General features: G+C 39.7%; 1 protein-coding gene across 4 annotated transcripts in view; it reads left to right on the top strand.

The window, feature by feature from the left end:
* The first annotated feature begins 1323 nt into the window (after positions 1-1323).
* The window catches only part of cnksr2a (connector enhancer of kinase suppressor of Ras 2a), a 118006-nt gene continuing 96514 nt past the window's right edge, over positions 1324-22815 (top strand). For all 4 annotated transcript variants that reach the window (XM_084939753.1, XM_084939754.1, XM_084939752.1 and 1 more), the window contains exon 1: positions 1324-1911. In XM_084939753.1, the coding sequence (XP_084795879.1) occupies positions 1848-1911 (64 nt within the window). In that variant the 5' untranslated portion in view covers positions 1324-1847. The remainder of the gene's footprint in view (positions 1912-22815) is intronic.

Raw genomic sequence — 22815 nt, forward strand, 5'->3', positions numbered from 1 at the left:
AACATCTCTTTATGAGCCACATGCTTGACCGAAATTTTATGCCTGATGGCCTTTCTGATGGAATTAAGGGTTGGGACCAGTACTAGGAGTACACTGGCTTCTACATAGATGCCAGTAACAGAACCAACTGTGCTTTTCTACCAGAAAAGTTTTGGTTTTATAGATCTATTCATGTTTTACAGTTTTATATGGTTTTATTTGAAGATGGTTTTCACTTACTTGTATTTCCAGGTTGTGTGCTTGACTTTCCTCTTTATTTAAGGAAACACACAGAAGAGTTCACATTGAGGTTCTGTGCTCTTGGAAATGCCCTCTGATGAAACCACCAGTCCCATTGCAGTTTGATGAAGGCATAAATGTGGTTACATGAGAACTTGGACGAATAAAACCAGTCATGGAAACCACTAGGAATAACTGATCCCAATACTATGTGAGGTGGTATCTATGCTTATTCAGGACTGGATTAGAGTGTCAGAGCAGGCTTTCATGTTCGATTTGTCTTAACCTTGTCTTACATTGCACATAAACTTTTGCCCATATATTTTGTATGTCAATATATTTGTTAATTGTTTTTTAAACTTATGAATAAACTTACTTACTAAGAAACCTAATACAGTTACACATTAGCAAGGATATAGGCTGTGTTGCTCCTGGTTCTGCATTGGTGGAGTTGTCCCTAAACAAATCCACTACTGTAATTTGTCTGGAGCAGAAATGTCTCAGAACTTGGAAAAAGATCATGCTTGAAGTGTTTCCAGCCTCACCTGCACTCTCTTTAAGATTATCTGAAATTGTCCAGGAACAAGTTTTAAGAACACTGCAAAGAAACAGCTGCAAGAGTCAAAATAAAGACAATAAATCAATTTGTATAATGTTAACTTAAATGTTCCAGTTTAACCCACATACAACCTAAATTTACTTATTTAAAAAAATGTAGGTCTTGTACTCTTCCAGTCAAGCAAATATGGTGTAAATGTAAAACAAGTGTGTGCTCAACATCTACATGGAGGATTTCAAGGCAGAGAGAAAGATAAATGGTTTGAGGGGGCAGAGAAACGATCTTTGGAGTGGAGGTGGAGCGGTTGGCTGAGGATTCATTAAGTTTCCTCACACAGCAGCTGGAGCAGAAAGTGTGTAGGTACCCCATGCTGACTCTCCCTCTCTCTGTATGTAACACAATGTCTCTCTATCGAAGACACGTTCTTATTAAATATCTTCTGAGAATATCTCCTCCCTCAATCATATCTGCATGACTCTATCGCTCCGGTGGGAAATACACTGACGTGCGCGCGGAGCCACCCACAGAGCGCGTGCACGGATTAATCATATCTGGAAAAGAGAGAGAGAGAGATGCTGCCGGCTTTAAGTCCGGTGTGACTTATCTATCCTACACTGCTGCTGTCGGTAACGGAGCGGCTGCGCACACACCTACACACACTCCTCTCTCTCGCTCTCTTTACAGTACCACACACACACACACCGGAGCGCAGGAGCGGACTAGCGCACTGGGAAGAAGGGAGAGAAGAGAAACAGAGAGAGGCGACACAAGTCAGACCGGCTCGAGCAGGGGAATGTGCCGGATTCCGCTGCGCACACACCCGGGCTGTCCCGCACTAAGGGCTCCACTGCGTTAACGGGAGACGACACAGGGCTGATACTGAGGCAGCGGGACCAGGACCAGAGAGGGACAAAGTAGAAAAAAAAAAAAAGTAGTCACCTGGCTGCGGGGGAAATTAGAGAGGGAGGGGAGTGGAGGAGGGCGGGAGGTGTACCCGCCTCACAGAGCCTTGTTCTGGGGGTAACGCCACTGCTTGCGCGCAACGGAGAGTAAGCGCAAAGTTTCCTCGATGGCGCTGGTGATGGAGCCAGTGAGCAAATGGAGCACGAGCCAGGTGGTGGACTGGATGAAAGGTGGGCAGTAGAAACACACGCACAGACACGCACACACACACATAAATACAACGATACAGACACACGCGCACGTATTATGCACACGATTCATTTTTAAATTACACAGCTGGAACGCGTTCGCACACGGATCACGGTCTCTGATCACGACTGGACATTCAGGCAGGGGAGATAAGAGGCTGACAAGTTGATTTGTTGTGTGGGAGGTGTGTGTGTGTGTGTGTGCCGATGCATCAGCCAGGCACCTGATGATCAGTGGGCAATGATGTAATGTGTGAGAGAGTGACAGCAGGAGGAACAAACTTCCTTGCTCAGAGCAGGGGCGGGTGTAGAAACTTTTGAAAGGGGGAAAGGGGGCAGATCGACTGCTTACCTCCTGAGGCTGCTTCAGGCGAAATCGGGATTACATCAGAATTCATCCTGCTTAGTTTCAAACGGCACACCTGTTAGTTCAACTAATCAACATCTTGTGAGAATCTACTAGCCGTGAAGGTCACAGCTGCAGGCATGTGTAAGGTGTGAGGGTAGACAGGGATAGATAAGAGGTTGATGCCAAACTGTGAAACATGGCAAGAATATACTGACTGCTCGCTAGGTGTCGCTTTCCTGTGGTTCATTGATCTGAATGATTCAGAGGTTAGTTAGCCCATAATAGAAGGCGACAGGCAGATGGCTCAACCAATCTGCCTTTTGTAAACACTTCCCAAGAATTAAGTCACAGAGTGTTTTGCAAACAGACTGTATATAGAGGATGGATGTAGCTCTGGTGCCATCACCCTGTGATAAGGGAGGCCCCACTCTGAAGCTTCAAGCTTTGCCATCTGGGTGTTTGAAGAGTGATGGGTGAATCTGTCTGAGAAACACCAGCAAACCGCTCCAGTGGTAGCAACTTGTTAACTTGTCCCACCCTAAAACATACCCTACTATATTACTATATCCTCCTTTTTGCATCTAATGGGGTTAACAATTTCCAAAATGAATACCAAACTAGCTTTTGAGATTACGAATTTATCAGAAAGTGTTTTCTGAGGAACTGAGGGGTGTTTCTGCTTTGGTTCATGCACAGCAAATCCAGCATGTCCAAATTAACACTGTCGGATTTGATTTCAACACTATTAAAGTGTCTATATGGGTCCACACCAGAGAGTGTTAATTTAACTCTTTTTGGAGAGTTGGTACGTTAACTCTGATTTAGTGTTAAACACCAAATCTGTCTGGAGTTGATAATTTAACACTTGGTGTTAAGAGTTTATATATTAACTCTCAAAGAGTATTTTAGTTTAACTACGTAACAGTTATCTTCTAATTAATTCTAAAAAGCGGGAATTTTCCTGTTCTGAACTTCTAGAAATTTCTTTTGGAAATAAACATTTACTAAAAAGATGCAATGGTTTTTGAAAAACATTTATTCTGAACTGTGCACCACAATTTCAAAACATTTTCTGAAAGATGTAACAGTGTACATGTTCTCACTTTCATTAGAATTTTGTTTATCAAAAGGTCTGGCATAGGTGAGCTGGTAAATGCAAATAACAGCATTCTCATCACTTATTTCTTCAATACAATATGCATGTCCTTCATTCATCACTTTGTGGAACTTCAACGCACTTCTGCTCTCCCCCATATTCCATCTTCACAAGCATATCCTATGTGGAGACTGAATAAAAATTAGTTGACACTAATTAATGGCACAAATAATCCAGTAATCAATTGCAGCACAGTAAAAAAAAAAAAAAGGAATCCTTTTTGAGCCATTACTTGTGTAAAGTATTTTCCCAAAAGACAAGGACACAGGTAACAGGTAATACTGAACTAAATGTAAAACCTCAACCTTTTTCATGTTTACCTAAACCGTGTGCACAAAACTCTGGAGGGATCTAAATGCTAACGTAGAACCCAGTCAGGACATCTGCTACTGCTGTTTGCTCGTTTTTTTTTTTTCATGGGAGATCATTTTCAGGCTTCAAGTAGCACCATTATACCAACATTTCACATTCTAGACATTGTTTTAGGTGTATTTGACCAAAAGTTTGACTGAAAATTCACATGCAAGCTTTTTTTCAAGGCTGTGGTATTTGCCCGCAAACAATACCTTTCAGCTAGCTAAAACAGAATATTATGCTATCACCAAGCAACATGGCTAATGCCTTTCACACAGCTTTGTCTCAACTCCAAAGAGCCACAGAAGTAAAAGCTAATAATAATAATAATTGAAACAATCTTTGAAAAAATGACTTACCAAGCATGGCAAACACCTCAAATATGTAGAGCAAAATGTTCTGAAACGTCTTCACTTCAGCTTCGATTGGAGCCTATGGTGCTGCGGGTGGAGTCTGTGAATTTACTCTATTGGTGTCATAGCCCCTGTAGGAGTTCAGAGTTAAGAGATCAAGAGTTAATGTTTCCATTGCAACACCTCCAGATTTGACATAGAAACACTCATTTTTAACACTCGGTTTTAACTACTATCATTTTACACCTCAGAGTTACATTAAAAGAATGTGACTCTACTTAGAGTAAAATTAACTCTACTTTTGCAAGAAGACTACTAACACCAAAACATTTAACACTTTTGAATTTGCTGTGTGGATAATATAAAATACAGCTTAAGCCACTGTAACATCAACCACTGGAACAAAAGACATCAGTACTGGAAGATTCCTCTCTCTTCGCTGTAAAATAAAGAGATACAGGAAATCATTTGCACCTACAGCCATCAGGCTTTTCAGTTCTCATGCTAATAACAGATGAGCCAAGGCTCTTTGGCAAATATCTCACTTTTCAGAACTGGTATATTTATCCATCTCTTATATACAGTCTGTGCTCTCCGCATCCTATGGCTCATAGGACTGGTTGAAGTTATCCAGTGGATGTAACTTGTGGCAGTCATCTTGTTCAACCAATCACCTGTATTTAAAAAAAAAATGAGATTCCTAAAGATTTTCCGGGGACAATTCCCAAAATGTTCCTATGTAACAAACAATCTATTTCACTAACTCATTTGCAGCTTATTCTGAAGTCACTGCTTGACTCAGTGTCACTATTTACTCAGATGTGATATGGAGTCTTCCTACTAATGTGGACACTTAGAAATAGCGCTATCTCCGTTTGGTTATCTAAGTTACGCAAAGGATTTTGTTGCCACTGTGTTCTGTGGAGGAAAGTTTGCATATGGGCACATATCAGGTAGCAAATATGCATATACAGTAGATCTGTGTTTGGCACACTAGATAGTTCTAGCTCTAGCTCTTGTCTCAGAGACATATTTTTAACCAACTTTGCAGCATTTCAGCAGCATCACGTCCCTCTGTGTCATTGTTTTGTGCATCTCTGTGTGTGCTCACATTTTGGCCCAGGCAGGAGGTGCGAGCTCGATATCACGTCACCACCCGCAGGGTTACTGCTGACTCTGGTTGCAGATGATGTACCAAAAATCACAAAGGAACAGTGCGTGCTTTTAGGATATTTTGGCTTCACTTTGTTTGGTGTGAACAAGCGGTAAAATGCTGTCTATCTCACTATTGAACATAGCTATAATGCTAATGCAAACATTTCACAGGCTCTTATTTTGACAGTAGCTCCTTAATAAATAAGTTTTGTTTCTTTTTGTTGAATCAAGAAGCGTTGCACCTTAGGTTAAACAAATCTGCACTTTTGGCTGCTTATTATGACCCACGCAGAGCTTTTGCAATGCACCATATGCACACTAATCACATACGTCACTGTTTCTTGCAGACTGGTTGTAACTTTAAAGATGTAATTCCTGTCGACTTTAGAGCTATTAAAATGGGATCGGTGAATACAGAGCAACAGAACAGCATCTTTAAGAAAAAAAGACACAAGTTAAACACAAGCGCAAATCTTTAAGCCTGAGTGTTTATCCAAAAATGTAATTACGTTTTGTTTATAAGAGTGCTGGTGATACCTTGGAGTGATCAGACTAGAGATTATCATCATGCATAATTCAGTAGCCGGGCTGATTAGGTCTGTACCCAGGGGCCTGTGTGAGCATTGTAAAACTCTCTTGCACACAAAAAGAAATGGCTACTGTGCATTTCCCAGATCCCACACAGTGTGACGGCTTATTTTGGCTGCAGCTCGTTGCAGACATTGTGACGTATTCCAAATTCTGTTTTGATGTATGATCATTTAATCGCTTCTAAACATGAAGGGTAAACAAGTTACAGCTTTGGTGTTTCTAAAGTGACTGTCCATTTAGGCTCAGGTTGTCTGCACCAATAATAATTTGTTCAACTTTTCACTTAATTCTCATGAAATAACTCGTTTAGGTTCTGAATGCATGAATAATATTGACCCAGCCTCCCCAAAACCACATGCCAGGAGGAGACCACGCTAAAGACCAGTCCATTAATCACTTTGTGTATAACTAATTTAATTTGAATTAATGGCCAACTTTGGTGCAATAGGGACAAGTGCCTTGTAGAAACTGATCACTTTGGCTAAAATACAAAAAAATATATGAAGGTCATACAGGACTTTTTAAATTGGTCCATCCAATTTGTTAAGTCATTGAGAAATTAAAGTGGGTTATAATTCTTAACTTTGGTGTTAATCAACTCTTCTATCATATGGTAGCTGTCAATGTTTTAACGCTAAACACGGCTCACAGCCGAGCTTTGAGGTGATTTATGGGGCTCTAAAACAAAAGTGAGGGTTTTATCATTAAACTCTCACTCCACCCAAAATCTCTGTTTTAGAGCGAGGCAATAAAGGAGCTTGTAAAACGTCTGCAGTTTGCGCCTCCGACATGTTCAGCATGGTTTCACAGCAGTTACAGTGGACTGCAATGGTGATGGTTCACTAACCCCGCACCTTACAGAGCAGAAATGAGGTCTAGAGCAGAACACAAATGACTCGCTGATGGTCGAGAAGAAGAATTGCCTTAACCCTTCTCACCCTTGAGACCACTGTACCTCAAACCAGCTGTAACTGTAATTAAATTGGAACTATTGTGCTTTTCCTTTTTCTCTCTCTCATATATATTCTGTCACAATGGTGGATGCTCATATTAAACCTGGTCACAATTTCATTTATGTTCAACAGCCCAGACTGTTTGAACCTTCCACTGACAAGGGGCAGCAAATCAGAAGGAAGTAGCTTTAAATGGATGTGGAAAGACTTGTTTCAGAAAGTGGGGGCTACGCCAAGGCCTAGTGTTAGGTTTATAAGGATTATGAGGATTGTAAGGGTATCATCAATGTGTCTGACTCAGTCTTGATAGGCTGCTGTTCACATGCTAATTTACATTTTTGATTAGGAAAAATTATAAATGTTAAAACGAAAGTAGTAAAAAAAACTATCAGTACTTTTAAAGGAGAAGAAGATTTGTGAACTCTGCTTCAGCTTAGGCAGAGTGCACGAGCAGCAGAGTAACAAGCAGCAGCTCAGGTGAATGATGTTTTTTGCACATGTGCAACATGGCTCTTGTGGTTTATTTCCACACATAGTAAGAAGAAGTAAGAAATACCATCTGTTACTTGTAACTTTCTATATAAGTGATAATTTTATATGTAAATATAGGCACAATTTTTAACCTGCAGTCATAGTTGTTTTGTCAGATGACATCATGGTTGTGGAATGAAGCAATTTAATATTTAATGCACTTAATTGGATGACAGAAACTTTTGGCAAATATTCCCTGTTGATTGCTACGAAAGCTCTATATAGGGAACGTACTATATTTCCATAAAGATACAATCCTATATAGAAGTATAATAAAAAAATGCTTCTGTTTGAGATGATGAAACAAGTTAGTTTTAGGGACTCACTTCCTTTTCTGTCTTACATATTTTTTGTACATATTGTTCTACATGTTAAGCTGTTCTAGCAGTGAAGGTCTTTTCAAAATTTGAAGTCCTGACCTTAGATTAGCATCAAAAATGCCAACATCAATCTTCCAAACAGGCCATTATAAAAAACTCAAACACGAGAATCCTTAAGTACCTACTGAATGACCTTTAAATTTGACCTATTGACCGTTTCCAGCCTCTTCAAGCCTTTTTCCCCCTGCTTTAATGCCAAGATGCATCATCGCTCCCTGTTTTCTCAAACTCAGATCACAAAACACAGCCCACCTTCCAAATGCACTTTGAGAAATGACTAATGATAACTAATATTAGTAATAATTGTTATTCATCATCTCTGTTTGATGCACGAAAAGCAGGTCAGGGAGACCATTGACTCATGCGGCAATAAAATGCTTATTGAAATGGCAGCAAAAATGTATTTACATGATGCACTGTGTCAGTTCTTGGAGGCACGTTGTTGGATGGGTTATTGGTTGGTCATGTGCATATGGCATGTTTTTATATGTGCATCTGAGTGTGTGTGTGTGTGAGCGTGTGGGAGGATGGTAACTTGTTCGTCTCAGACCGTCTGTGCACAACAGCTGACAGACGAGCACACCCGTTCTGAACAGAAGGCTCCACCCGAGTCCTCGGACATTTGCAGCAACACACACACACACGGCATGCCTTAGTGTGGTATTCAGTTCATGCCGGGTCTCTTGGGTGTGTCTGTGGCGACAGAGGGAAACATGATAGCGTGCTTCTGTGTTTTTCTATGTGTGTGTATGTGTGTGTGTGTACAGTAACATGTACAGATCACATATGCCAAAGGGGCCAAAAGGTCTGGGTATTGTTGACTTGGCAACAGTGCAGCATTGGCACGACAGATACTAAAACAATATGGGAGTGGTGCACTTCAATAGTAACGTGAGCACTTTCGCCACATTGATGGGAATGCTGGGAATCTTTGCCCACGTCGTGTTATGTTATCATCTGGTCACACACTGAGATGGGGAGAATTTCACCTCATTTCCCTTGCATGAATTTGGTCGCTAGACTTGGAAATCAGCAGTGAAATTGGCGTGACAGCATGCGAGCACATCTGATGACACCACTTGGCATGAGAGAAAGCTGCCAGAGTGATAGTCACAGCCTTTAGGATCAGTGGATTTTAGGTCTGTGGGCTTGATATGTCTCGGCTTAAGGTGAGGCTCACGAGTACTGAGCTTACATCAGAAAAAATAAATCCAGAGTGAATATGCGGCTCTTGGGGAAATCATTTCAACTGTTTTGTTCTCTCAGAGGCTGAAAAGTTCAAGCAAGCTTCTGAAATTTGCAACGGCACGAATCAGCTCTGGTTCAGGGCATGTACTGAAGCAGCGGTAATGCTCAGTGACATTCACTGCATCAATTAATGTTTTGCTAAATGATTTCTTAACTCAATCAAGCACAATATTAACATAACAAATTAGAAAAATAAAATCAAAATGTGACATTTAAAAAGCCCCCTTTTTTAAATAGCTACTAATTTATGCAAACACTTTGGTACAATTGCATTACAATAGTTTTAAATCTAATAACTGGCAGATGGAGACAGAGGCTTGTAATAGTGCTCTACATGGACCATTAACGGAGACTTCACTGCCCTGTGTTATATAGTTTCAGCCTTTCCATTATGGATAAAAATAAATAAATAAAAACAAATAATGAAAAAATAGAAACAGGTTTCATATTTAAAAAGACTTTTGCAAGTTGTCTTTTAAAAAGGATTTGCTGGAGACAAAAAAGGCAGCCAGGGAGAACCAGTGGAGTAATGGTGGCTTTAATAGCTATAGTAGGTACACAGCAGCTGGTGAAAGCAGTGGTTTCCAGCTATAAATGAGTCACTCTCTTCTGTCTACCGCTGCCTAAAATCAAAGATTTACTTTTTCTTTTTATGAAGGAGGAGTCTTCATAAAACTTTGGGCAATGAAGGAATATGCCTTCTAAAGGCCATCACAGACCAATCGTGATACAAAAAAGCAACACAAAATTCAGAAATGTTCACATAGTGATTTGTATTTTAACGTATGTAGACACCGAAAGTGTTACATTTGTGTGGAAAATCCTCATAAAATGGACTGCGAAATAAAATTGAGTTGACAACAAATGACGATGAGCTGGTCCTGATGTTTCTAAATAAGAAGAAGCTGAAATTCTGGGTTTATCCAATACTGAAGACATGGCAACAGCAGGGATATTTCATGGTTGGATCTAAGAGTTGAAGCTGTATCACTAATGCATTCGTACATATTTCTGAATGTCAGTGCAGCAATTTGAAGTCTTGTCAGCAGAGTTGGGACCAGATCGGAGGAGGCAAGGAAATGATTTCAGAGAGCCGATTGACTTGTAGCAGCGTCTAGCTGATGGCGTAACGCTGATTGGTGAGATCTATTGATTCACATCTGCCCCCCCCCCAAAAAAAAATTAGCTTGATTCAATAAAAAAATTGAAATTTAAAACACCTTACTTCTGCCTACAAGCCCAGCTGACATAGCCACGTGGTATATGGTTGATGTATATGATTTTGATCTTTAGCCTGTTGACCTTCAATCCTGTAGGTGCTGGGATAGTTTCTCGATTTCTGAGACTTTCTGCTACGTAAAGAAGAAAAGGTCAGCAATCTAGATCTGGCAGTACAACTTTCAGGTCCACAGGTGTCTGTAGATGCCATGTGTTTGGTTGCTTTGCTTCAAGATGTAGTTGAGTATCATAATGAATAGTGCACGGATATCACCTTGTAAAACCCCTCTGTTAATGCTGAATAACTTGCTGAGGGTGAATTCCAAGGGACTTAAGGTAGGCATCACTGTAAAGTCCTAATATCTTGGTTACTCATTAAAAACAAAAAATGAGTTTTTATGTAGGATATATATTCTGCTGAATTAGCTTGTGAGCTCAAAATAGATTAGCACTGCTTTCAGCCTGATGGTAAAGTGCTAAAACAAAAAAGGGATTTATGACAGTTTTAGCTGTGTGGTGGGAGCTCTGTCTACTTTTTATCATTGTAAAGATGTACTAGTTAGTATATCTAGTGTGAACAGTATGTCTAATGTGAACTAGCATGGATAGAATGAGCAGAGATAATGTTATTGTGGCCACGTGGGAGTGAGCTGTTAATGAAGCCAAGATGATTTGAAACTTGCAGAGAGAAAGCTTATTAAAGCACATTTGATGGCAAAATTGACGAACTTGTGAAGTGGCTTCATAAATGTAAAAAAAAATCCTGTTTAATTTTGAAATTGTTCACCTTGTTCTACTTCCTCCATTTTTCTTCCTACCAGTCTTCTGTCAAACTGTGCCCCCCATCCACTAATTACTCACCTAACATACAGCCATGCTTATGTTTGTTACCTTTCCTATTTTCTCAGCCCATCAGTCAGTTTTTCCAGCAATCCAGCCAAAGTTTTGACTGATCTGTGAGTTTTGAACTGTTTTTGGACCTCTTGGCTTCCTCTTTATTATTATATTTGCTAAATGGACCTCCAACCTGTCTGTGATGCCAGCAGTAAAAGTAAGATACAACTGTCCTTCTTTGTATGCCAAATACATCCATCCATTCTCTTGGCAAATCTCTTGTTTTGAATTTGCTGTTGGTTCATTTGTGCCCAAACTATATTAAAATATTTGAGTTTTCTGGTTGAAACTTTTTTATTAATAAAATGGAAACTGAAAGTCAGAGGCTTCTGGGTGTACTGCCATGCAGCTTGACACAGATTGGTGTTCTGTTTATTGATTATTACATTTCTAAAGATAGACTAATTTCTTTGCCTTTGCATTGCTTAGAGCAAAGTTCCATTCTCCTTGCTTCACGTGGATTCTTCCACTGACTTTTCATGCATGAGTTTTGTTTTTTTTCTTCTTTTTTCTTGGATGGGGGAGTTATTTTTATCTTGCCTAATTACTGACGGATGTGATGGGGAGGACTTGGAGTAGATGTAATATTCAAACAGCGTTCAACAACAAGCAAAACTGTATTTACAGGAAGAATTTCTTTAGTTTATTTCCCCATTGCAAAATCTTCCCAGATGACACTGGGATTCAAATGGGCAACCTTCCGATAATAAACTCACTTTTAACTGCTGTTTCTCTTTTTCTTTTTTTTCTTCTTAACATCCTGAATTTACAAATCCCAGGAACAGAGCGAGCATTCGTCTGGCTTTTATTGTTACCGAAGCTTTAGAGCCCTTGGAACAGATGACACATAACCCGACTGGGAGGGCCAGCTCTTTTATAGGACTCTTGAACATCCCAGAAGTCAGTGCAAAATCTAGCTTTATTACTCGCGTGTGCGTATGACAGAGAGAAAGAGGGTGTTTGTGGGAGTTTGGCTCGCCTGTTGTTGTGAAAAGTGTGCCTCTGTGGGAGTCAAGTGTGTGAGTCAGCTATGAATCACACGTTTTGTACCAGTTAAACCAAGCACACACATGATCTTGCTCCTTCTCACACATGGACATGTATGCAGTACATACAGGGATGGGAGTGCATGACTGTTCAGAAAGAAACCGTTATACAACAAACCTACACAGAGACTTGCACCTAGCTTGTGACTCAATTTAAAAAAAAAAAAAAGTTGGCCGAGTACATTTCAGGATTTTTACTAAATATACTGTAGATCAGTGATTCACCACACGGGCACTTAATGGTACTTCTGCACTTCCAAGTGGAGCGCCTAATTACTGTGGTGTAATTCAGCTAATTCGAAAAATGCCAAAATTAGACTTTAAATAAAAAATAAATAAATACACATATAGAGCCACCCGACACATCAGCAGAAAATTTGTTAAGTGAATAATAGCAGCAGACCAACAATAATGAAACCTAAATATTAAGGTTGAGGTGTGGTTAGGAGAAAAAAAGTCTATAACAGCATAGACTGTACTTAAAAGATAGACGCAGCCACCATGATTTCACCTGCTGCTTTGTGAACTCTGTCCTGGGCACCACCACCTTGTTGTAGCAACTTATCAATCGCATGTACTGTGACGTCCAGTGTTGGTCAAGTTACTTGAAAAAAGTATTCAGTAACTAAATACTGATTACTTCCCAAAAAAGTAATCCTGTTACTTTACTGATTACTTATTTTCAAAAATAATTAGTTACTTACCGTATTTCCCGGACTACAAAGCGCACCTGAATATTAGCCGCACAAGCTAAAATCAGGGGAAAATCCTGTTTTGTACATACATTAGCCGCACCTGACTAAAAGCCGCAGGTGTTTCAATGTTGACTTATCATATGTAAGAGAATATGCACAAAGGGAATTGTCAGGAAAGAGATGGCTGTTTGGAGACACATCACTTTTATTAATATTTTGAAAAACAAGTTATGGGTAGCAATGAGGTGTAAGCTTTATAAAACTCTGCTCCGAAACCATCTGGCCCAGGGGCCTTATTATTTGACATCTGTTGAATAGCTGTCTTAAACTCATCTAATGTGAAGTCTGCCTCCAAATCTGCAACTGCCTCATCATCTAATTACAATAAAAATCTTCAAAACAATCATCTATTTGTTGAGGGTTTCTAGTGGTCCGCCCATGTTTGTTATTGATTGATAGTATAGTTTGTGATGCTTGTGTTTTTCTAAGTAATCTTGCAAGTAACCTATGAGGCTTATCACCCAATTCAAACAATGTTTGCTTACACTTAGTGATTTGAAGGCAAACTTGTTTGCTAAGGAGAGAATTATACTCACACTTCAATTTAGTAATTTTGCCCAGTAATTCTATTGTGGGAGAGGATTGATAAGTTTGTTCTAGCTGCTGTATATTTGACTCCAGATCCTTCAAAGCCATTTCCTGGGATTTACGTTTAGCTGCAGAGAACGAAATAATGTGGCCTCGAATTACTGCCTTCATACTCTCCCAGAGAATTGCATCATTAACATCACCTTTATCATTATCATTAACATAATCCAAAATGTGCTTCTCCAATTTCTTATGAAAGGTCTCATCTTTAAGCAGAGTTGGATCGAAGCGCCAGTTTCTTCTCTGTAAGTTGGCTAAATCTGCTAAGTCCAGTGGGTTTCCTTTCTCCGTCCCCTCCGCAACCCCAAGGATCCTGATATTCTGTCGTCTTGACTGCAACTCGAGGTCATCCAATTTTTTGTGACATAAATCGTATCCTTTCTGGAGCGACTCACAGAGCGCCTCTAAAACGGCAATCCTCTTGTCATGCCTGTTTACAGCTTCCTCAATATCATGTATCCTCCCAGTTACAGTGGAAAGAGTGGCCTCCATAGCGTTCATCGTGGTTGAAATAGCAGTTAATTTGCTATCAACCGAAGTCTCCAATCTAGAAATTGCACTCATAATGTTGGCTGACGTCAGGTTAGCTACTTGGGAAGTCACGGGGCTATTTGCACTTGGCTCCTCAGCCAGCGCGTGCTCGTTAGCCACACTCGCTGACTCACCTTTTTCACGGGCTTCAAAAGCCCGTGAAAAAGGTTTCGTCATTGTTATAAAGTATATACAAACATCAGGAATCAACAGAAAGGTGTCAAAAAACAGATGGATATGAATAAAAAAAATATAGGCTGGTTCGGAGCTCTTTCAAAAAACGTCTTACGCCATTGCTTCATAACCATATGCAACATTCTCTGACTGGATGAAATTTGTTTAACATTTAAACCTACTTTCTGCACATTCCAGCACATAAAATAAAATCATTTTTTGTGTTTACACTCACTCTTTCAAATAGATGCACGTAAAACACAGCAGAAAATAAACAAAATCAAAGACTCAGCAGTCCCGTTGCCCTATTTTCACCTGTATAGCAGGAGTGGGGCAGGTGGAGGTTTGCCCTGGTGCAGGTGTGCCGCAGCGGTCAGTGGAAGGATACGGCAGTTTGTCTGTGAATTTCCCATTCCGTGGTAGCATACTCGGTGCTTGCTCTGACGTTTAGGGTTTTTTTTGCTGTAAAAAGAAGTTTTCTTCGTACGCAGTGAGCAGAGGACGCTAATGTTTTTGTCACTTTTTATGGAATCAAACTCAAAGTAAGGTCAGTACTTCCACGCTTTAATCACTGCACGGTCATACTCTCTCCGCACTCGATATATTATCCATTTTTGATCTGCACACAGGTGTTGCCACAAACGTCGCACTCGCTTATGTCATTGTCATGAGACACTCTCGCAAAAAAATCACGGTTTTAGTAACGCAGTAACGCAGCGTGCTTATGGGAAAGTAACAGTAATCTAATTACCTTTTTTGCAATAGTAATCCCTTACTTTACTCATTACTCAAAAAAGTAATTGGATTACAGAAACGCGTTTTTGTAACGCGTTACTTGTAACGCGTTACTGCCCATCTCTGGTGACGTCACCCACGGATTATGGACTTCGCATTTTGAAGCTTTGATCTTATTATTTTGGGTCTATGTTATTTTTTTGGAGCCATGCTTGGATAAGACCATGTGAAGTTATCAGCTAGCTTGGTTACCAAGCTGCATCTGTAAACTGTGTGGGTGAAATGAATAAAGACAAACACATCTGCTAATTAGACCCGAAGGAACAAACCAGTAAGATACTAGAAATACCAAAATTTAAGGCAACTAGACTGAAGCTTAACCTTTGTAGATGGTCTTTCGAGCTATAATATTAGTCAGATAATCAGTGAAAACTAGTCTGAGGCTGTGGGGATCAACTCCCTTTTGGAGCCAACCTGACCAGGTTGATGGAGGAAGTGCAGTTTGTGGCACTTCTGCTTTGACTTGATGTTTCAATCAGGAAGTAGCGGCTCCCTAAATTATTCTGTGTTTAATTATCCACTTTACTCTATGTGGTCCTCTGCAGAGGCTTCAAAGTAAAGATTGAGACCATAAACATAAGCAAAGTGCTTACTGAGGTCATAGGTCGAGAGTCATTATCTCATAAACACTTGTTTTTTTTACCCGGAGGCGTAATTAAAAAAACTTGCCTGCTGAATGCACTGGCTCCCCTGTTTTTTAAAAGTGCCAGAAGCATATTGGGCTACACCTACTGTATTAAAATTAAACATATCACATTATCATTGCAAATAAAGCATTAAAAAAGATATTTGAATTGAGTAATTATACAATTCCCAATGATTAGAAAATCAGCAGGGTTGTTCTCATCCAGTTCTTTATTGATTCCCTCATTGAGTCCTGACTTTCTTCTTTCTGCTTTGGCTTTCAAATCCTCCCATACCACTCCTTTGTGCATGCAGAACTGCAGCGAGTTTGACATAATTTTATTTGCAAATACTTTTCCATCATTTTATTTGTCAATTGATCTCCTCCACTCTGGTTCACCCATACTATTACAGCTCAGCCAAAGACTGTATATAAAAATCTAGATAGCTTCTGGATCTGAAAGTTTTTGTCTCCATCTCTAGTTTAAAACGTTAGGAAATACAACACCATGTTCATGTTCCACCTTAGTGTCCAGAAGGAGGGTAAAGCATGCTTTATCCACAACGTTGCCTTATGTACATTTATTTCACTTTCACTGGACACGATTGTGATGGACCGAGCAGTGAAGGAAACTTAGGCACAGGTTAAAGTCCAAAAAAATGATTATATATTTAACCCAAAAAACATAATTGGTTAAATCATGCAAAAAGAATCAAAATCTTGGGCCCATAAAAGAGGTCAAAATAACAAAACTCTACTCAAAGTTGACAACACTACTGATAACTCAAACAAACTGACCTAACTTAATGAGACAAAGGGGAAACTTAAATAGTGGCTGATCAGCCCACAAAAAACACGAGAATGGGTAAAACACACAAAACCTAACTAAACCAAACATAATGAACTCCAATTCCCCCCCATAGTCCCGAGTTATGGCATGAACCAATTTGCAGTCTTCCTTTAAAGCTTGCTCCGCCCCTTTTCCACCTCTTAGCTCCTTAATCAAGGGACTGGAACAGCTGCAACTAAGGTAACTCAGAAAACAAAAGATTAATCATACATAACAGTGTAAACTAAAATGTGCGCACTTATTTTAGAATGCAGTGTTATGTGGATATGTGAATTAACTCTAAACCAAAACCAGTTATTTATTGTCCTGTAAATTAATTCCTATATTTAAAGAAAGACAAATGTGAATGCAATGTTACTTATAAGCCTCTACACTAACATGGTGGGTATTACCACTGTGTGGCTGTAAGTGCAGCCATCACAACGATGAAAAACATCTTTGTTACCATAAATATAACTGTAGTTCATTTAGTAGCCTACTGCTCATGTACATATTAAGTCTAGCAGGTATTGACCAAACTAAATTGTTTACCCTCTTCTTCCCTTCAGCTGACATGTTTGTGGGGGTATATTTGACTGTTGCAGAATGAATTCTATACAGCAGTCATTATGCTGTGTATATTAACTGTGCAGATCTGCTTCACTTTCTCTCGTACTGCGTGGGCGTGTGTGCTCGTTGATGCCACTTACAATTTGACTCATCAGTATTCGGGGCATTCACGCTCTCCCTCACTGCCAGTGATAAGCGATGCTGATTATCAGTGAACTTTTGCCACGCAGTGCATCGCTCCCCTTCTGTTTTGCCTCTCGCTGCCTCTCTCAGCAATAGTAACACTTTGCCTGTGAGAGCCAACATTGTTTTAATCAGCTTCACATCTATTAAGAATCAGCTGCTATTAACACTCATTAAAACATAAGTGGTGGAGGCAGGGCTTAGATGTCTTACTTGAGTAAAAATAGCACAGCCACAATGTAAAAGTGCACCGCCTGGTAATATAGTGCATGTTTTTAAAAAGGGTTCCCTTTACTGGAAGTAAAGGAACTAACTCAAGCTCCGAATCAGTGTTGCAATGGTTGCTTTAATAGCCAACTTATCATCCTCTGAGAGTAGGCAGGACACAAACGCAGACTCGGAATGAAGTTTGTTGATTTATTTACAGTCTCTATGAACAGTTTTCAAGTAAACGCTCCGATAGACTCCACTCCGTCCTTAGGCTCAATACCGAAACAGACTTCTTTGTCCTCCCATTTGCGATTCCTCCTCGAGGAAAACAGGGCAGGCTCCTGGACAGAAGAGAGGAAGGTAAGAGGTGCACACACATAACAGATGAAAAGACTTACTGAACAGAGGTGAGTATCTACCGTGACTCATTTATGCTCTAAAAGAATGACTGAAGGGAACCGACTAATAATCAGATGAGGACGCAGGTGAGATGATTGTTGCAGGTGCACCAAGCCGAAGGGCGGAGACCAAGACAACCCCGCCTCTGAAGAGGTAGAGCGCGGTTACCACCCACACACAAGACAGACAGAGAGAGGGAGGGAGGGGAGAGAGAGTGAAGTGAAGCGAAAGAAATTTGCAGGAGAGCCCAGAGGAGTGGACGACTATGACACAACAAGTACTGTATTCTATTTCATTTATTATTCATTTTAATAAAAGACTCACAAATGGAGTTGCTCAAAGGAGCTTGATATTGTAAAGAAAAGACACCCTTTGTGAGCCAGAACTTGGCAACAGTGGGAAGGAAGAACTCTGTTTTGACAGGAATGTAGGTAAGGTCTCAATTTTAATACTGTAGTTACTGATATAGAGTGTATAGTGTAATATACTATACTATTTTATATATGTATATATATATATGTATATATATATATACATATATATATATATATGGTAAATGGTAAATGGCTTGTATTTATATAGCGCTTTACTAGTCCCTAAGGACCCCAAAGCACTTTACATATCCAGTCATCCACCCATTCACACACTGGTGGATGAATGGATATATATATATATATATATATATATATATATATATATATATGTATATATGTATGTATATATATATATATATATATATATATGTATATATGTATATATGAAGGAAGAACATGTATTTAGACGTGCATTATAAACATATTTTGACAAAACGGTGCTGTCACTCTTAAAATGAACACTGTGAATTGTACACTTGATGTTTGATACCTAAGATTACACAGAATAATACATTTGTCTACAGTGAAGGTGAACATTTAACATGAATAAAGACAAAATGTAATGTTAGAACACGTAAGGTCTGAAAAAAAATCTAACCAAAAATCATCATCATCACTGACATTGACTAAAGACTGTATGTAAAAGATGGACATTACCAGCAGGGCATCATCCACTGGTGATAGTCCTGTTATATAATGCACTCACACTTGTATTGTGGTCATATTAGTCACTCCAAGCATTTTAGACCTCAGTGGCACAAGTCTAGAGACTCGCTGCTCACACCCTAGCAACCTCTGGTCACTAGGGAAGTATTGGTATTCCCTAGCAACATAGCATTGCATGGCTTGGATAGGTGTGTGATTACTGTATGGAGGACAAGACTTAGACTGACTTTGGTTTCACTCACCAATATTTAAACCATAGAAACAGGGAAATGAAGAAATACAGAAATAAAGAAAACAATTCAATAAGTAATTCATATTGCCAACTTAAAAAAAATCCCCCAGAAATTAGAGATGGCACGATACCACTTTTTTATGTCCGATACCGATATCATAAATTTGGATATCTGCCGATACCGATATGAATCTGATATAGTGTTTTTTAATCAACAAAACTGTTTTTTTAAATATCTTGCTGTATTTTGTATAAGTTCATACTCAAGTTTAAAACAACAACTACACTAAAGCTATTCTGTTATACCTGTATGCAAAAAAAAATATTTCATAGTTCAGCAATACTGATCAATCTAATAAACTTAAACCTACTCCATCCTCCCTATTCTGGTATTTTAAAGAGTACTTAGCGTAAATATTAAGCAACCTAACAAATAGGGTTCCAACTCCCAGCAAAAACAAAAATAAATAAATAAAAAATAGGGAACCACCCCTCACACTCCACCTCATGATGCTTAATCGACGTAATCAACCTTAATTTGATGCAGTGTGAAAAAAAATGCACAGAAATCAATTATTTTTCAAGAAATATTAAATAGATTCAACATCTTTCTTTAACAAAATTGCAGACTGCACAGATGGTACCTTCCCAAAGGAAAAAGTACTATAGCTTACTAGGGTATATATATTAGACTTAATAGTTACTATATACAGTAATGGACTTCTATTCATTTTACATCAAATTAAAACTTTGGGTGTCAGATAATTATTTATTAAAAGCTAGACATCTTAAATGAGAATAAGAAAGAAAAGTATGTCTTTGTGCTCCCCTTTTCCCTGTTAATGCCCTATCGGCCCCCCTGGCTAAACTTTGCTAGATCCGCCCCTGCACAGTTACCAGCGTCAGCTATGTAGAAAAAGATCCTGGTGTAGAAACTAATATTAAATAAATTCTAACAACAGCTTATCAAGCTTAAACGTGCTGCTGTTGTTTATCCACTGGTTTCCTCTTTATGGTGCAAAGTGGGCCAAAAACAAACAAGAGAGACGGACTCGCGACAGAAAAGCCGATCAGCTGATCATTAAGCAGTTTCATGATTGAAGTAGCAGCAAGAAGAGGCAGTCGCTCCATATATCATTTGTTAAGCTTAATGCAGGAATGCTTTACAAACATTCAGAGATGGCCTTACACACTTGCTTTACTTCTCTCGGGGATAACTTTGTCGGAGATGAAATGCCGGGTTGCTAGTGAAGCTCCAAATGCTATCCAGACCACCGACAGGTCCTGCATGCCACAGCCGCTCTATCACGATGCATACTGCTCCGACGTGCTAACGTTCTGAGGCGAGTTACGGCGTGTTGCAAGTTTTGTGAGGTGCTTTCGTGATATTTAATGGATCGGATTACATTTTTTATTTTTCTCCGATATCCGATCCAGTAATTTAGGTCAGTATCGGACCGATACCGATACTAATATCGGATCGGTCCATCTCTACCAGAAATTTGAAGCTTACAGATTTTAGGCTGAGCTACATTAGTCATTGGTGTCAGTCTGCTAAAAAAAACACTTATAGTGAGTGAATACCTTTAAATGGAAGTACTTCATATAATTTTCTTTCCACCACTTTGCCAATTAAAAAGGTGTTACCACCTTAACCGAAGGATTTCGTATTAAGTCCTACTTACAGTGGCTTGCAAAAGTATTCGGCCCACTTGAACTTTCCCACATTTTGTCACATTACAGCCACAAACATGAATCAATTTTATTGGAATTCCACGTGAAAGACCAACACAAAGTGGTGTACACGTGAGAAGTGGAACGAAAATCATACATGATTCCAAACATTTTTTACAAATAAATAACTGAAAAGTGGGGTGTGCGTAATTATTCAGCCCCCTTTGGTCTGAGTGCAGTCAGTTGCCCATAGACATTGCCTGATGAGTGCTAATGACTAAATAGAGTGCACCTGTGTGTAATCTAATGTCAGTACAAATACAGCTGCTCTGTGATGTGAAGAGAATATTGGGAGCAACAACACCATGAAGTCCAAAGAACACACCAGACAGGTCAGGGATAAAGTTATTGAGAAATTTAAAGCAGGCTTAGGCTACAAAAAGATTTCCCAAGCCTTGAACATCCCACGAAGCACTGTTCAAGCGATCATTCATTAATGGAAGGAATATGGCACAACTGTAAACCTACCAAGATAAGGCCGTCGAACAAGGAGAGCGCTGATCAGAAATGCAGCCAAGAGGCCCATGGTGACTCTGGACGAGCTGCAGAGATCTACAGCTCAGGTGGGGGAATCTGTCCATAGTCAGTCTATTAGTCGAGCACTGCACAAAGTTGGCCTTTATGGAAGAGTGGTAAGAAGAAAGCGTTGTTAAGAGAAAACCATAAGAAGTCCAGTTTGCAGTTTGCCACAAGCCATGTGGGGGACACAGCAAACATGTGGAAGGTGCTGCTCTGGTCAGATGAGACCAAAATGGAACTTTTTGGCCAAAATGCAAAACGCTATGTGTGGCGGAAAACTAACACTGCACATCACTCTGAACACACCATCCCCACTGTCAAATATGGTGGTGGCATCATCACGCTCTGGGGGTGCTTCGCTTCAGCAGGGACAGGGAAGCTGGTCAGAGTTGATGGGAAGATGGATGGAGCCAAATACAGGGCAATCTTGGAAGAAAACCTCTTGGAGTCTGCAAAAGACTTGAGACTGGGGCGGAGGTTCACCTTCCAGTAGGACAACGACCCTAAACATAAAGCCAGGGCAACAATGGAATGGTTTAAAACAAAACGTATCCATGTGTTAGAATGGCCCAGTCAAAGTCCAGATCTAAATCCAATCGAGAATCTGTGGCAAGATCTGAAAACTGCTGTTCACAAACGCTGCCCATCTAATCTGACTGAGCTGGAGCTGTTTTACAAAGAAGAATGGGCAAGGATTTCAGTCTCTAGATGTGCAAAGCTAGTAGAAACATACCCTAAAAGACTGGCAGCTATATAGTATTGACTCAGGGGGCTGAATAATTACGCACACCCCACAGTTATTTATTTGTATGTGGAAAAGTTCAAGGGGGCCGAATATTTTTGCAAGCCACTGTATGTGTACCTCAGGTTACCTGAGCTAAACACGCAACACAAATCACATCTGAGCAGTTTGATGTCTTCTTATCGAGTGCTTTCATGCTTGTCAGTGGAGGCTGTGAGCCGAGATATCGCTCATCGACTTGAAGTGTTTGGAGGTCCAGATAGTGGAATCAATTTGTGGAGTTTCCTTCGAAAATGAGATAGTAGTGAAAAGAATGATTTCTTATCTTCAAAACTAATTGCTCGTTGTTCATTTTAAAGCCACAAAGCCAGGATATATTTACATTTTGTGATAAAACTGTCTTTTTCTTTTTTTTCCCAATGATGATGGGTTTCAAGCTTTCACTTCTTTTTTCATCTGACCCGATGTATGGTATTCTGGGACTGAAAGCTTCATTTAGATTTAGCGGCTAAGGAGGAGGGTGTAGAGAGCGACAAATGCTGTTTTGCTGGTTGCTGATGAGAGAAGGAATTTGTGTGTGGGAAATAGTTTGCATGCAATTTAGCAGCTGGCTTGTGTTTTTTTTTTTTTTTTTTTTTTTTTTTTTCCTGTTTGCCCTTTTTTCTCCCCATCCTTCTCTTCCTCTGATCGCTTCCCATCCTGCTTCGTTTCCTCATCTTTGTTAGTGTGGTT

The sequence above is a fragment of the Perissodus microlepis genome, chromosome 9 (genome assembly GCF_051167445.1).
Source record: "Perissodus microlepis isolate ML-2025 ecotype Zambia chromosome 9, ASM5116744v1, whole genome shotgun sequence".
Lineage (NCBI taxonomy): Eukaryota > Metazoa > Chordata > Actinopteri > Cichliformes > Cichlidae > Perissodus > Perissodus microlepis.